Source organism: Periplaneta americana, chromosome 3 (assembly GCF_040183065.1).
Source record: "Periplaneta americana isolate PAMFEO1 chromosome 3, P.americana_PAMFEO1_priV1, whole genome shotgun sequence".
Taxonomy (NCBI): Eukaryota; Metazoa; Arthropoda; class Insecta; order Blattodea; family Blattidae; genus Periplaneta; species Periplaneta americana.
Window position 1 is genome coordinate 98,807,950 of NC_091119.1, and position 14,253 is coordinate 98,822,202.

At 39.5% G+C, this 14,253-nt stretch overlaps 1 protein-coding gene across 1 annotated transcript in view; it reads right to left on the reverse strand.

The window, feature by feature from the left end:
- Positions 1 to 14,253, reverse strand: part of LOC138696314 (ras-associated and pleckstrin homology domains-containing protein 1) — a 453,731-nt gene that overhangs the window by 142,643 nt on the left and 296,835 nt on the right. The window contains exons 3-5 of the mRNA XM_069821103.1: positions 10,048 to 10,546; positions 9,629 to 9,968; positions 8,555 to 9,279 (exon numbers count right to left, since the gene is read on the reverse strand). Coding sequence (XP_069677204.1) covers positions 8,555 to 9,279; positions 9,629 to 9,968; positions 10,048 to 10,546 — 1,564 coding nt within the window. The remainder of the gene's footprint in view (positions 1 to 8,554; positions 9,280 to 9,628; positions 9,969 to 10,047; positions 10,547 to 14,253) is intronic.

Consider the following 14,253-nt stretch of genomic DNA (forward strand, 5'->3'; position numbering starts at 1 on the left):
GTGAGAGCTATAGCAAAACTTGCGGTTATTTCAGTTTTTTGTGTTTCCTATAAAATTTAGTTTTTACAGTTAGCAAGTTTTGCAAAACGGTCCTCAATTAGACTGTTGGTTATTCAGCTGTGTCCTAGAACTTTATATCTCGAACATTTCGGAACTTTGGGAAGCAACATTTTCAGAACAGCAAAATGGAAAGAATAATTCAAAGATCCAAAACTAATTCCTGACCTACCTCGAAAATCTGCCGTGGTCATGTTTAGATTGATTACTGGTCATGATTGCCTCAGTAAACACCTCCATCGTATTGGAGTACTGAATTCACCTAAATGCTTACTGTGCACCAGAGAAGAGGACATGGAGCTGGAGCACCTGGCTAATTGTGAAACTCTTAGGACATTTGTGGACCTTCCATCAAAATATTGGGAAGTAAGAAGGATGATGACTTCATTGTTAAATCCAGAGCATTAGATACACACACACATTTCGGAACTACATACAGATTCCATCAAGAGAGCAAATTTGTACGACTTGAAGAGTCATCTACTTTGTTGGTCCATTATGCTTGACTACTCGTACTATGACTGGGTAGCATTATTTTAATTTCCAATGAGAACACAGGAAGGAAAAACAAAAGATACACAAGCACGCCTCCTTGTAGGAGAATTTGGAGCTGTGGTAAGTATATATGTCAGCTCCAAGCTATCTGACCACTTGTACCACTCTGTTTTTCTCCATTCCATTGAAAGAACTTAGAGAAATTTCGAAGGGAAAGCCAAAAATGGACGAAACCTAATAGGAACCAGAAAAGAAGAGATGTCGCTGAGTATTATCTGCAACATGGCTAAGAGCAGCAGGGCAGTATAGCCTAAGATGATAGAAGGGACGCAATGAGTGGTGTGAGGAAGACATTGCTATCCTCATTAGACGAGGGGACAGAGCCGCTGGACTAAGCAAGTGATATTGGCTTCAACTGATTTCATGTTAATACATTTAGATAACATACTCTTAAGAATATGAGTTTTTAGGCTTTCACGGTGACTGAGATTTCATACTCGTAAGAACTTAGTAGCAATTAATTATTTCACTTGAATAGGTGGAAAATGATAGAATTATAACGTCAAAGAATTCTTCCTTGCTTCCAATTACTTTCTTTGCCAAAAAGTAACGTTAGAATTCTGTAAATTCGTACAGAATTAAATATAAGAGACTTGAGCGAAAAGAGAATCTGGTACAACAATAATTTTGTTTGTATCATATATGGTGACTGCAAAAAACAATATCAAGAAAAGTTGTATTGTGTAAGCCTCAAGGTAGAAGGGACATCAGGCAACATAGGAAGTAAATGCAGAAGGGGGCTGGAACAGGCAATGCATCTGGGGTGTAGAAATTGGAGTATATGTTTACAGTACGGTAACTACAGTCACGCTCAAACCTCCTGACGTTTGTAGGTGTCTCCACTCATCGGCGACAGCCAATAGCGGCAATGCTGCATTGCAATATATGGGCATGCAGACGTGCCACATACTCGCCGCTTAGAAAGTCTCAAAATCAAATAACAAGTGTGCTCGGAAAATTTGTATGTTGTAGGGACTCTGCATGTATATATGATGAATGTTCAATGTTTTCTGAACACACAGAAACAAAAATCATATTTCTACCCCAGTGGTTCCAATTTTATGGGTTAATACAGTAAAACTCCAATAAGACGCAGTTCAAGGGACCGCGTGTAAACCGCATATTAACCAGGACTGCATATTAGCGGGTATACTAATTTTGACTTATATGCAGTATGTATTAGCATTTTTCTTTAGGTGAAATACATGATTCATGAAAGGTAATACAGTATTACTCCATTATGTTATTACTACACTATACGTCAAAGACATTTACAATATGTACTGTACTTAATTCTTTCGAAAAAAGTCATTTATAGTTGTTTGTCGCGTGCGTGTTCTCCAAGTTCTCATGTTTACCACACTTCACTTTCCTATGATTACATCCTCCCGATGTCGCAGCTGCAGTGATTGAGTCACGATTTTTTATTATCCTCCTTAATGTCGATGTTGGGATTCCTAATGAATCAGAGAGTTGTTTCTGATTAAGAGTACTATTTCCATCGTACTTTCGTAAGATTTCCAATTTTTACGACATAAAAAGCGCTTCATTGTAATCACACTCACTGACACTTCAATACTCTAAAAGACAACAAAATGACCAGCAAAAATTTCATTCAATGGCCAAAATGTTTCATTGCTGTTACAGTACATTGCTGGAAATTACATCGAAAATATTTCACAAAAATAGCGTATTATACGCATCAAACAGGGTAGACTATTTTTTTTTTTTATATTTATTTATTTATTGTCGCTTTAACTTATAACAAAAGTCATATCGCGACACGAATTAATTTTAACAATATATAACATTTAGCAAGTCGTAAAATAAAAATAAAAAAAGAATATTACACAATTTTATCAAACAATCCAGTCAACTTGAAAAACTTTGACACTATTGCAGTGAGAAGGTTCACCAAGAGATCTTGCTATATTGTTGGGGATTTTTAGTTGTTGTCGTAACTGATTGTATTGAGGACAGTCCTGGATGATGTGTTTCACAGAAAGAGTTTCACTGCAAGTGTTACAAACTGGAGGAGGTTTCTTCTTTAATAAATAACCATGTGTGAGCTTGGTATGTCCAATACGTAGTCGGTTGATGAGAACTTGATTCCTGCGTGATAGATGATTAGTTGGATATGATAATCTGAAAGCAGTTCTAATTTCCCAGAGTTTGCTAGTAGATGTTTGAAGCCAGTTGGAGTACCATAGATCATTTAACTTTGTTTTAAGATGAGTGGCTATATCACTATTCCAAGTGGCTATGTCCATATCCTGTATAGGAAGACGAGTTGCTTCTTTTGCTGCCATATCAGCTTGTTCATTTCCATGCAAACCCTGGTGGGAAGGAATCCAGATTATGATAATTTGCTTTGATTGATTGTAGATTTCAGTGTAATAATGTTGAATTTCGTTGATCAGTGGAGATTTAGAGGATGAGTTGTGTAGGGCTTTTATGGCAGATTGAGAATCCATGAAGAGCAGATATCGATTGCTATCAGGATGTTTTAGTACATTCTCAAAGGCCTTTTTAATTGCATATAGTTCAGAAGAGTAAACTGTATAAAATGTTGGTAATGTATGCAGCATGATGTGAGTAGGATAAACTATTGCACATGCAGTGCCGTCTTCAGTTTTGGAACCATCCGTATAAATATGAAGGTAATTTGGATATTTTCCACAGATTTCGTTGAACAGTAGTTGATAAATGTTTTTATTCGTTTGTTCTTTTGGATATTTGCATAATTCTGTATTTACATATGGTACTTTGATCCTCCAAGGTGGTATATTTGTTTGTATTTCTCTAGAAGATATCTGAGGGATTTCTATATTTATTTAACTCAGATATGTCTTTAATCTTGCAGAATATGGTACTGAATGTGTTACTTGTGGAAGAACTCTATGATTAAAGGCAGAGGAGAAAACATACATATACATTCTAGAATTTGGAAAGGCAGCTGTCTTGAGAGCATAGGTAATGCTTAGTTGTTTTCGTCGAATGTGTAATGGTGCTTCACCAGCTTCTATAAGTATACTGGTGGTGGGACTAGTTCTAAATGCTCCCAAAGCTATACGTAGAGCTGAAGTCTGTATGGTATCAAGCATTTTCAAAATAGTAGGTTTTGCTGAATTATATACTATAGCTCCATAATCCAGTTTGGCTCGAATAATGGACTTATAAGAACACATTAATACATGGCTGTCTGCTCCCCAATTGTTTGCAGACAGTACTTTCAGAATATTAATTCTGCGAAGACAATCATCTTTGAGGGCCTTGAGTTGAGGTAACCATGTTAGCTTTTTATCAAATATAATTCCTAAGAATTTTAATGTTGTTACAGTTGGAATTATTACGTCGTTCAAATGTAGATTAAGGGAAGGATGATCAGCTTTTTTCCTTGAAAATAATATACTTTTGCTTTTGCTTGCAGATAATTTAAAACCAGTTTGTTTTGACCATCTTAGGATTTTGTTAAGGCATATTTGTAGAATTTCTTGTGTTGTAGATACATTTTTACCTCTGCAGAAGATGATAAGGTCATCTGCGAAGAGGCAGGCTTTAATAGGAGAATTTATTACATAAGTTATATCATTAATGGCAATCAGAAAAAGCGTTACACTAATTACAGATCCTTGTGGTATTCCATTTTGTACAGGAGTTTCTTGTGATAATGCATTTGTCACCCTTACTTGTATCTTTCGATCTTGTAAGAAGTTGTATATGAAAGCTAACATATTTCCAGTAACATTATTTCGAAGGAGAAGATTAATTACATGTTCATGCCAAACCATATCATAGGCTTTATGTATATCAAGACTAACAGCAATAAGATGTTGTTTATTCAAGATTGCATCCAGAATTTCAGTCTCTAAAGTTATTAAACTGTCGTTTGTTGAGTGGTGTTCACGGAAACCATTTTGTTCTGGAGTAAAAAATTTAGTTTTCTCTAGACACCATCTTAAACGTTTATTAATTATTTTTTCTAATGGTTTACACATTGTACAAGTAGGGGCTATTGGTCTATAGTTGTCAGGTAAGCGATGATCTTTGTTCGGTTTAGGAATTGGGACTATTATAGCTTTTCTCCAATTGTCAGGAAATACTTGCGTTGTCCATATATGATTGAATATATTAAGGAGGTATGTTTTTCCATCCATAGGGAGTTGCTTTAAGAAGTCGTATGGTATATTATCAGGACCTGGGCTAGTGTTTTTCGAAATATCTATTACATCAATAAGTTCCTTGAAGGAGATTTTATCATTGTAACTGTCCATGGTATGACGAAATATGTTACTAAGATCTATTGCAGGAGAACTATTTTTAAATTTTAAGAAATCTGCTTCATAATGAGAGTCATTGGATACATCAGAAAATGTTTCAACTAGAATATCGGCAATATCTTGAGGAGAGTCTACATAAGTTTCATCACCAGTTTTTAAGATCGATGCAATAGGAGATGATACTTTGTTGCCTCGTATTTTCTTCAAACGGTTCCAAATTAAATTTTGTGGTATTTGCTGTGACAGTGAAGATAAATATGACAACCAGGAAGCTCGCTTGCTCTCTTTGATGGTGCGTCTAGCTACAGCTCTAAGTTGTAGAAAGGTCAACTTGTTTTCTAAAGTTGGTCTTCTTTTATACTTGTAAAAGGCTTTGTTTTTCTTCTTGATTGCCAACTTACAGTCTTCATTCCACCACGGTTTGCTTTTAGCAGAGAATATATTTCGTTTAGGAATACTTGTTTCAGCAGTTTTAAGAATAATTGTTGTAAATCTATCAATTACATCATTAATTGAAGTGTTGTTGAATTCGTGCGTTGGAATTAATTTAGAGATAGTATTTTGGAAATCAGATTTATACTTTACCCAATTACCTTTGCAAAGGCTCCATTTTTTAATTGGTATGTTACATTGTTTTGTAGCTTCTCTTTGTAGCAATATTGGAAAGTGATAGCTTCCAAGGGGAGTTTCATAGGCAGACCAATGATAGAGAAGTGCTATGTCAGGAGTACAGAGGCAAAGGTCAATATTGCTGAGAGTATTATGGATGACACAATAATGAGTTGGTCTTGTAGAGTTTAGTAGAACTAGATCTGTGTTGTCAGTCAAAGTTTCTATTATTCTGCCTCTCTGATTTGTATAAGAGCAACCCCATAAAGTACTGTGAGAGTTGAAATCACCCAGAAGAATAAAAGGTCTTGGTAACTGGCGAATCAGATCTTGTAATTCTTGCAAATTGAGAGTCTGACTATTGGGTAGGTATATGTTACATACACACAATGTTAATGGTAGAAGCAAAAGTACTTCTACTGCTTCAAGGTTGGTATTCAATTGGACTTTTTGGTGAGAAATTGTCTGTCGGATGTATGTAACAACTCCCCCACTTGCATGTATAGGATTAGGACGATTTTTATGGTGAGAAGAATATTGTTTAAGTTTTGCCACATATTCATGTCGAAAATTAGTTTCTTGTAGGCAAACTATATCTGGTTTATGTAAAGTAATTAGCTGCTGGAAATATTCATAATGAGACCAGAAGCCGTCTATGTTCCATTGAAGCAGGAATGTATCCATCAGAATCATAACAAAGAAGAGGTGGAGTTGTTTTCTCATGTGAGTGTATCATGTTCGGGAGCATTACTATGGCTTGTTAATTTAGTAAGGATTCTCGTAGTTTTGTTTTTCATATTCTGAGATTTGAAATGCGGGTAGAGTTTACGAAGAGTATCAATCAGGCCTTCAATGTCATGTGTATGAGATTTGGCTACGTCGAGAATATCAGTTGTTCCTACAGCATTTTCATAGAAACTTTTAAGCTGTAGAAAGTTTAGGACGTAATCATTAGGTGATGATTCTACTATTGTCCTTATTGAAAGTAGAGATTCGTCAATACTTGGACTGTATAGAGTGTTAGCTTTCTTTTTAGGAGGTTTGGACTTTTCCTTCTGCGTGAGAATTGGGATAGTAGCATCTTCATTTGGAATGTTATTTAGGAGTTCTTCAGAGTCATCAGAAAACTGAATGGTAGAGTCACTAGACGTTACAGCTCTCTTAACATTCTTTTGTTTGTTGCTATTTGGGCTTAGCCTATTAGGTAAGGGAGGAAATTCTTCTGTATTTAGAAACTCTAGTTCAGGTTGAGTGTGTGAATTAGTATTAATTTCAGGTAGTTCGGAGTCCTTTTTGGTACAAACTGATTCTTCTGGTAAGTTCAGTTGGTCAGCAGAAGAAAGAGAGTTAGTATTGTTTGAAGTAGCTACGGGATCTTTGATTACTACAGAGTCGGTTTCAAGCATATCGTCAAGTCCAGAGGAAATCATGTCAGAGGTTAAGGTTACCTGATCAGTACTTGGTATAAAAGAATCAGTTAGGGATTCGGTGTGGTTGGTTTTGCATTGTCTCGCCAGGTGACCTTCTTGTTTACATAAAAAACAGGTTGGAGTATCAGCAGAAATGTATATCCAATAGTTAATCCCATCATACGAGGTTAGCATACTTTCTGGAAGTTTTTCAAAATCATCAGGTTGGACATACATTTGACGTCGAAAACTGAGTATATGAGAGAATCCTGGGGTTGATATACCAGCCTTAATATATTCAATTGGAGACGTTGGTTTGACATCAAATTGTAGTAAACTTTCCTCAATTAAACTATGTGGAATTACAGGACACACGTTGGATAGGATTACTCTCTTATATTTAGTGAGAAAAGGTCTAAGTTGTAATGATTCATTATTGATCATGATTCGTTGATATTTTGTTGTAAGTTCTTCCACAATTTTATTACTTGCTAAATATATACAGATTCGGCCATTCGATATTCTGGATATGAATCGAATATTGGAAGGATCAGTAAGTTTGCCGACAGCTAAAACATAATCTTTAATTGTTATATTATCACTAGATTCAATAATAATAGCTTGGTCTCTACTAGGGGTTGATTGAAGTACCTTAGAATAAGTTACTTGATTCGAAGGAGTGTCTTTTGGATTCATAATCTTTGAATTAGGATGAAAATTATTTGTTGCGGAATCTTTGTTACTTAAACTCTTGTTCTGATGTATTGAATTGTCATTTAGTTGAATAGAAACATCTTTACCGCTGAATTTCTTTGGTTGACATTGTTGGCTGCTAATAGCAGCCATCTCGTAATTTTAACCTACAAATTGTAGGCTGGGCTATTTATTATTCAGCTATATAAAATTTAACTTTCAAGACTCACCAAATCTATATGTCACTTAAAGAGAAGAAAAACTGAAGATTATTTCAACACTGCTTTGATGACTTACACTTAACTTAGAATTGTGATAATAATAAAGATTAACTCGGAGAACACTCAGAACCTGGAGCTATCTTCACCATGGCCCACTCTATCCTGCTAGACTATTTTATAAAGGCGTTATAATATGAAATGTGCAGTCATATAGTAACCGCTATTTTTGCAAGAATATGCTTTGACAGCATGGACATAATGCTATTTAGGGCCATGTCAATTCATTTGTACAGAAAATTACTATTTCAAATTAAGCCTATCATTCAATTTATTTTATCACACTGCGCCTTTGTGTTATTCGACAACTTTATTAACCCTAATAAAACTAAAACTATTACAAAGACTGATATAAACTCAGCGAGTATGATTATTTACGTCTGATTCAACTAATTTTTCTATATTTTGTGACTTAATTTCATTCGATGCAATCTGATGATATTTATTAAACCTTCTGCATCTCTCTAACAAACCAATCTCAGGTAAAGGGGCGCGCTCCACAGTTTTAAAACTAGTGTCGTTGAGAGACAGAGACGAGTGTAGTTGTGACAACGTCGCGCTCGCGAAACGTCAGGAGGTTTGAGCGCGACTGTAGGTATAGTATTGCATGCATATGAACTGCAGAAGGCGTCACCCACTAGTATGCCAAACGGCTTCAGCCCAAGCTTAATACCTCTTTCCGGCTATGGTTGCGGGGACCACGACTGAAGCCCGCATCCATGGAGCGCGTTTTGAGATCCTGGTGTGGTGGTGGAGGTGGTGGTGGAGGCTCTGGTAGGCAAGGCCGGAATCTTGAGCCACAGGGATCGCTACCCGACGGCTCCAGGCTGCGATAGAACGGTTCGGGGCTGGGGTGAAGTATCTCGGAGTACTCGTCGTCGCGCTCCTCGACTGGAGAGGGCGGCAGTGGCGGGAACTCCTCGATGGGCGGTGGCGTCTCAGGCGTGCGTCGCAGCTGCTCGATGAGGCGTGCCTCTTCGTCCGTCTCCTCCTCGTCCAGCTTGGCGAGCCGCTGGCCTCCACTGCCTGAGTCCTCACCACCGGCCAGGCTGGGCAGTGACACCACACGCACCAGTGCGGGAGGTGCTGGAGGGCTGAAGTCGGGGGGCGCCTCATCGAGCCCCTCAAGCAGTCCCTCACGCAGCAGAGATTTAATATTGTCGAAAGTGGAGCTGCAGCGCTTGAGGTCTCCACTTCGAGGTTGCTCTGGCACTGCTCGACGCTCCTTTCGGCGACCCTTACGGATGACATAGGTTCCTCCGGGAGTTATATCACGACTATCGAGGTCTGCAGGCGGGCACAGCGTGTCCTCCGGTTCGTTTGAGTCATAGTACGAATCACTGAAGGGGGATGGCGCCTCGTCCTCAGTGCTGGCAGGTCTGGGGATCGAGCCTGTGCCTGCAACAAAACCCATACGTTTCTGATAAGCTGTCTTTCTCGGGAGAAGTACAATCCTGACCAGATCAACTGACTTCTCTCTAAAGTAACCTTGATTAGATCACCTGAATTTCGGTGTACACAGTAGTTGCGGATAAGCATTCTGAGAGCAGTTAGTCATTCTTATTACACTATTATTTTCATCACAAAATATTCTCATAAATGAACGTTTTCTGTTATGTAGAATAATATTCAAATAATTATATACTACCTTAAAAGAAGTCTTTCAATTGAATTATGAGTAATAAGGTCAAATGTTAAGACGATATTCAACATGATTATGGAAATGCGAATGGTGCCACCCACTTACTAGAGTGATCCCCCGATCGCCGACGTCGGCGTCCCACCACCTTTGTGCTGCCCGGCGTCAAAAGAGGGTCGGCGTCGTCCAAGGGCACCTCCCAAGCGATGCTGCTGCGTTTCGAAGCAGGCGGTGGCGGCAGCAGCTCCTCCAGAGAGTCCTCGGAGAAGTTGGCGTCGTCCGTGAGCTCGTCGAGGCAAGGCTCCTCCCCCGAACCTCGACGCCGCACCTCGCGGTGGCGCTCGACGGCCCCCGGCACCGTGCGGGGCGGTAGCGGCAGCCAGTAGGGCAGGCTGCCGAAGCGCTGCGCCGACTCCCAGGCGTGGGGCCTCTGGTGTCTCGACTTGGGCTGTAACAGAGGGTCGCGTGTCAGAGGGGAGCGGTCGCGTGCTGCGAGCAGGGGGGGGGGTGCCTGGCGGGTGACTCACCAGAGTGGTCTGAGTGGCCGTAGTGACCCTGCTGCCAAGCTGGTCCTCCAGGGCCATGGCGCTCAGGAAGGCCCTGCCTCGACGCGAGCCGCTCCTTTTGGCCGAATTGCCGGGCGACACTCTTGGAAGCAGCGTGGAGATGATGCGTTCTGCCTCCTCCGGCGGCGGCGGGAAGTCGGGGGCTGCGACTGGAGGCGGAGGATCGGGCGGGGGGTCCGGCGTGGGGGGCAGGTCGCCTCCTTCGTCGGGCACGGGTCGGAAACTGAGCACGAACTTGGCGCGACGCCCGTTCATGCTCATGTAACCGTCGTCCTCGGACTGGTGGCCCCCCAGCGAGGGGCTCTCGTCCTCCGGGGTACTGCTGGACACGTGACCCGGTGCCGGCTGGGGCACGGGGGCCCGCGCGCCGCCCTCGCCCCCCGCGTTGCCGTTTTCCAGGTCGTCGAACTCGGACAGCACGCGGTCCAGCAGCTCCAGCGACCGCTGAACCTCGTCGCCCCTGCAACACACAACGTTTCAAATGGACATTATCCTTCAGTGGGAGGCATGACTCCGTTACTTTATTAACTTTTTTTTAGTTGGAAGTTCATCTTATTTTGTGCTGGTACACTCTGCAAGCAACTTGGAACTAAAACTAGCGTCATAATCATTGATTCTCTTGTTCTTAGAGGACGGGACAGACTCATATTAATGTATCTATTTCTTAATTTGCTTCACGAACTCGAGCATAGACGATTACAAACAATTAGATGTAGGCCTAACGATAGTCACAAAAAGTTTACTCAAGTGTAAAAACGCGCTAAAGTATAATAAAAAGATTTAATAGGAAATCTCGAGCTAGTGGATCCACTCACTACAACTGCGATTAGTTGTATACTAATTTTAATTTATTATACTGTTACGATACGGCATAGATACAAAATTTTTGTGAATTCTACAATGAAAACAACAAAAAAATCCCTTCACTTTGTTCATTTTCTAAGAAATGACCCTTCTGACCTAATGTCATACATAACTTGCTTGATTTGTAGAACTCATGCTTGGGACGTTGAAGGTCTTGAAAGAAGGATAAACTTGCAAACATACCCATAGTCTCCTAAGTGCTGAGATATTTGTTGTTTTATTTTTAAAGTCCAATATAATTCTATAACCTACTACAAAAAAAAAAGTCACTGACATGAGGAAAAATGCTGAAAAAATTCTGCAGGTTACAGTTAGGGCACAAATGCAGGTATATTATACTATACTTCGGGTCTCTGTACATACATTTTATATCATTATCATGTTTGAAGTATAGTTGAAGTATAGTATAGTATACTATATTCTCAGGACTCAGGAGGATAGGCTATGAATAATCATTATAGAAACCAGCCTAATACGCGAAAAGAAACGCGTACTTCTATCAACTTCACACCTTCCTACCTATGATGACAGTTATAGAAATAACATTGTATTTTAAACACCACATAATTATATAAACTGTTATTAAATTAATAATCGTATTATGTAGCATTTTTTTGAGACGGTGATCTGATCAGTCTGGATGCGTTTGAACAGACTAACATTGTGCATGCCCGGCCCGCTTACAAGGACGCGGCAGTTCCGCGGGGGCCTTGTCCTGCCCACACATTTCACGGTTCCTCGACAGCGTTCCAAAAAGAAATACAGTCAACTCTGGATATAGTGAACCTAAGTCGTTGGACCCGACCCGTATACATTAAAAAGTACATTAATATTTCCGTTTATAGTGAACTCTCGCTTCGGTTATAGTGAACCTTAAAAACTGAAATTTTATTACAAGTGTTGTATCCTGACAAATTCTTATTTGAAGTCAAACCTTCTTGTATAAAATTGAAAGAATGTGTTGAGAACAACATTCTAAGTTTCTTACTCCTTTAGTCAAAGGATAAAGGTAGGATTAGTGATTCCTAGACATGTGACGATCTTGCTTCACTCCACCGTCGAAGGGTTTGATACTCTATCCTCAGGTACTCTACTCTACTGTAATTGCGAATGCTCCACCGTCAAAGGATTGCCTTTTGTTCTCAGAAACATTTCCATTATGACGGATAGCAATGAAACAACGGAAAATGAAATTGCATTCTTTTATTAAAAGGGGATAGACATTATGTCCTGAAAATAAATGAAGATAAGATTCCGATGGCTTTCAAACTTCATCAGTTTCCCAGTTTCCATTAAGTGACCCGGGAAATTCCAAGGCTGAGTACGCAGTCATACCATAACAGCATTTGTCATTTCTACCTTCTGTTTCTAGTGTTCCAACAATGAATGTACTGTATAAAATGTCAAAGCGTAAAGTGTTTTCTTTGGAAGATACGACAAATATTATAAGTGACATTGAACGTGGTCTTTTGCAAGCGGATGTGGGTCGACAGCATAATTTAAGTAAATCAACTGTGAATAACAGTATACAGTGTAATCCATTCGACGAAAATGAAATATTTTCTTGTTCACAGTTTCATTCATTTCTGTCATTTAAGATTAGGGAAGAGACACTTCGGATTTAGTGAACCTCGGACATAGTGAACAAAATATGCAAGTCCGCAGAGGTTCACTATATCCGAAGTTGACTATACTCAGTATCTTATTCTACAGTTTCAAGGAACTACAACATAATGCTCTGAAGAAATGAGACCCATTCATGCTTCTTTAAAAATGTGAACTGTACTTTGATCGAAAATAACCAATAGATATTGTAAAAAAACAATTTAGGATTGTCATCTGTCTTGAAATACACTGTCTCCGAGTTTCGAAACTACTTGAGTCATAAGAAAGATCATGTTCTCTAAGCTCTGACGGGTTGCCTATACTGTACAGTAGCTCTTACAATGGGAAAGGTGCATTATAACTATAGATTCAGTGTTCCATAATTATAATTAGAGTCGAAAAGTTAATGGTTTCATCAAACTATTTCTTTACTTCCAAAATGGCATATTTTAAATTGTTCTTTACCTGAGGCAACTGAAAACGGATGTCACGTTATATCTCCCACAGGAGCTTTGTATTATGCATGCAGGTAGTCACTCATCATTCTTCCAATGTATGGGATCGGTGCCCATTCAGTATAGTGATGAATTTGGGGAGCTACTATAGGTAGCGAAATCCGGTTTCGAAAACCAACTATATCGGCTGGGGGATCATCGTGCTGATCTAGTACTGGTTCAATGATTGTTCACCTTTGCTGAGGCATGTGGACGTGAGGCCAGCAGTCCACTGGTTGCCTTGGCCCTTCATGGAGTGTCGCGCCAGGGATTATTTGAGTTATAGTCATTTACTTGGTCGTGGCTCAGATTATGCTAGCTTTCTGTTGGCATGACGATTGTTAATTTTTCGTATGTCCGACTCGAAGTCGATCGTTGAAGGATTCGGGAAGGGCAATCCGACAATAATTACAATGTGTAAATTTATATAGTAACTACTTGAAAGAGAACGATTGCTTCGTATCTGCCAAAATTCGAGGCGTCAAGAACATAAGATAAACAGTCGCGTCGCTGTTATTTTCGGCGTGACTCCTTCTCTTTGCTTACGCCTTAGGAAGTGAAGGCTCTATAAAATCTATGTAGGTAGTATCGTTCGCCATTTTTGTTCTTTCGTTGCCGAGCTACCAGACGAGGAATCTATTTGCCGCACCGTTAAACACTATCATGCCGTAGCTCCTATGATAATAAATAAAATGCCCGTAATTGAGCAAATAATTGAGCGGCAAATAACGTCCTCGTGTGCTTTCTGCGAACGCCAAGGAAAGAATCAAAATGGCGGGCAATTATATTAAGTATTTATCGAGCCTTAGGAAGTGTATAACGTCATCAGCAGCGAATGACAAGACGCACACGTTTAAATGTAGCCGACCTGCAAAGTGATTGGCTGCCGGAAATCAGAGCGACGGGACTAGAGTATAGATTTTCTTCTAACTCTTAATTTTAGTGATTGATATGAGATTTATTTAAATATTTACTTTCTCCTAGTAGATAACATTATAGAGGTAATACTGTTGGATACATTCATATCAAGCGCAAAAATGGCGAGTGCACTGTGAAATACATAATGCATTCTAAGTAGCCTATTGCTAACGATAGCGATGTGTTCTTGAGACATGATATTAGCACAGTTTAGTATATAGTCATGAAGCTTGAGTTGTTGAGAGTACTAGAAACAATAGACTGTGCCGGTACTATTTCGCATTGT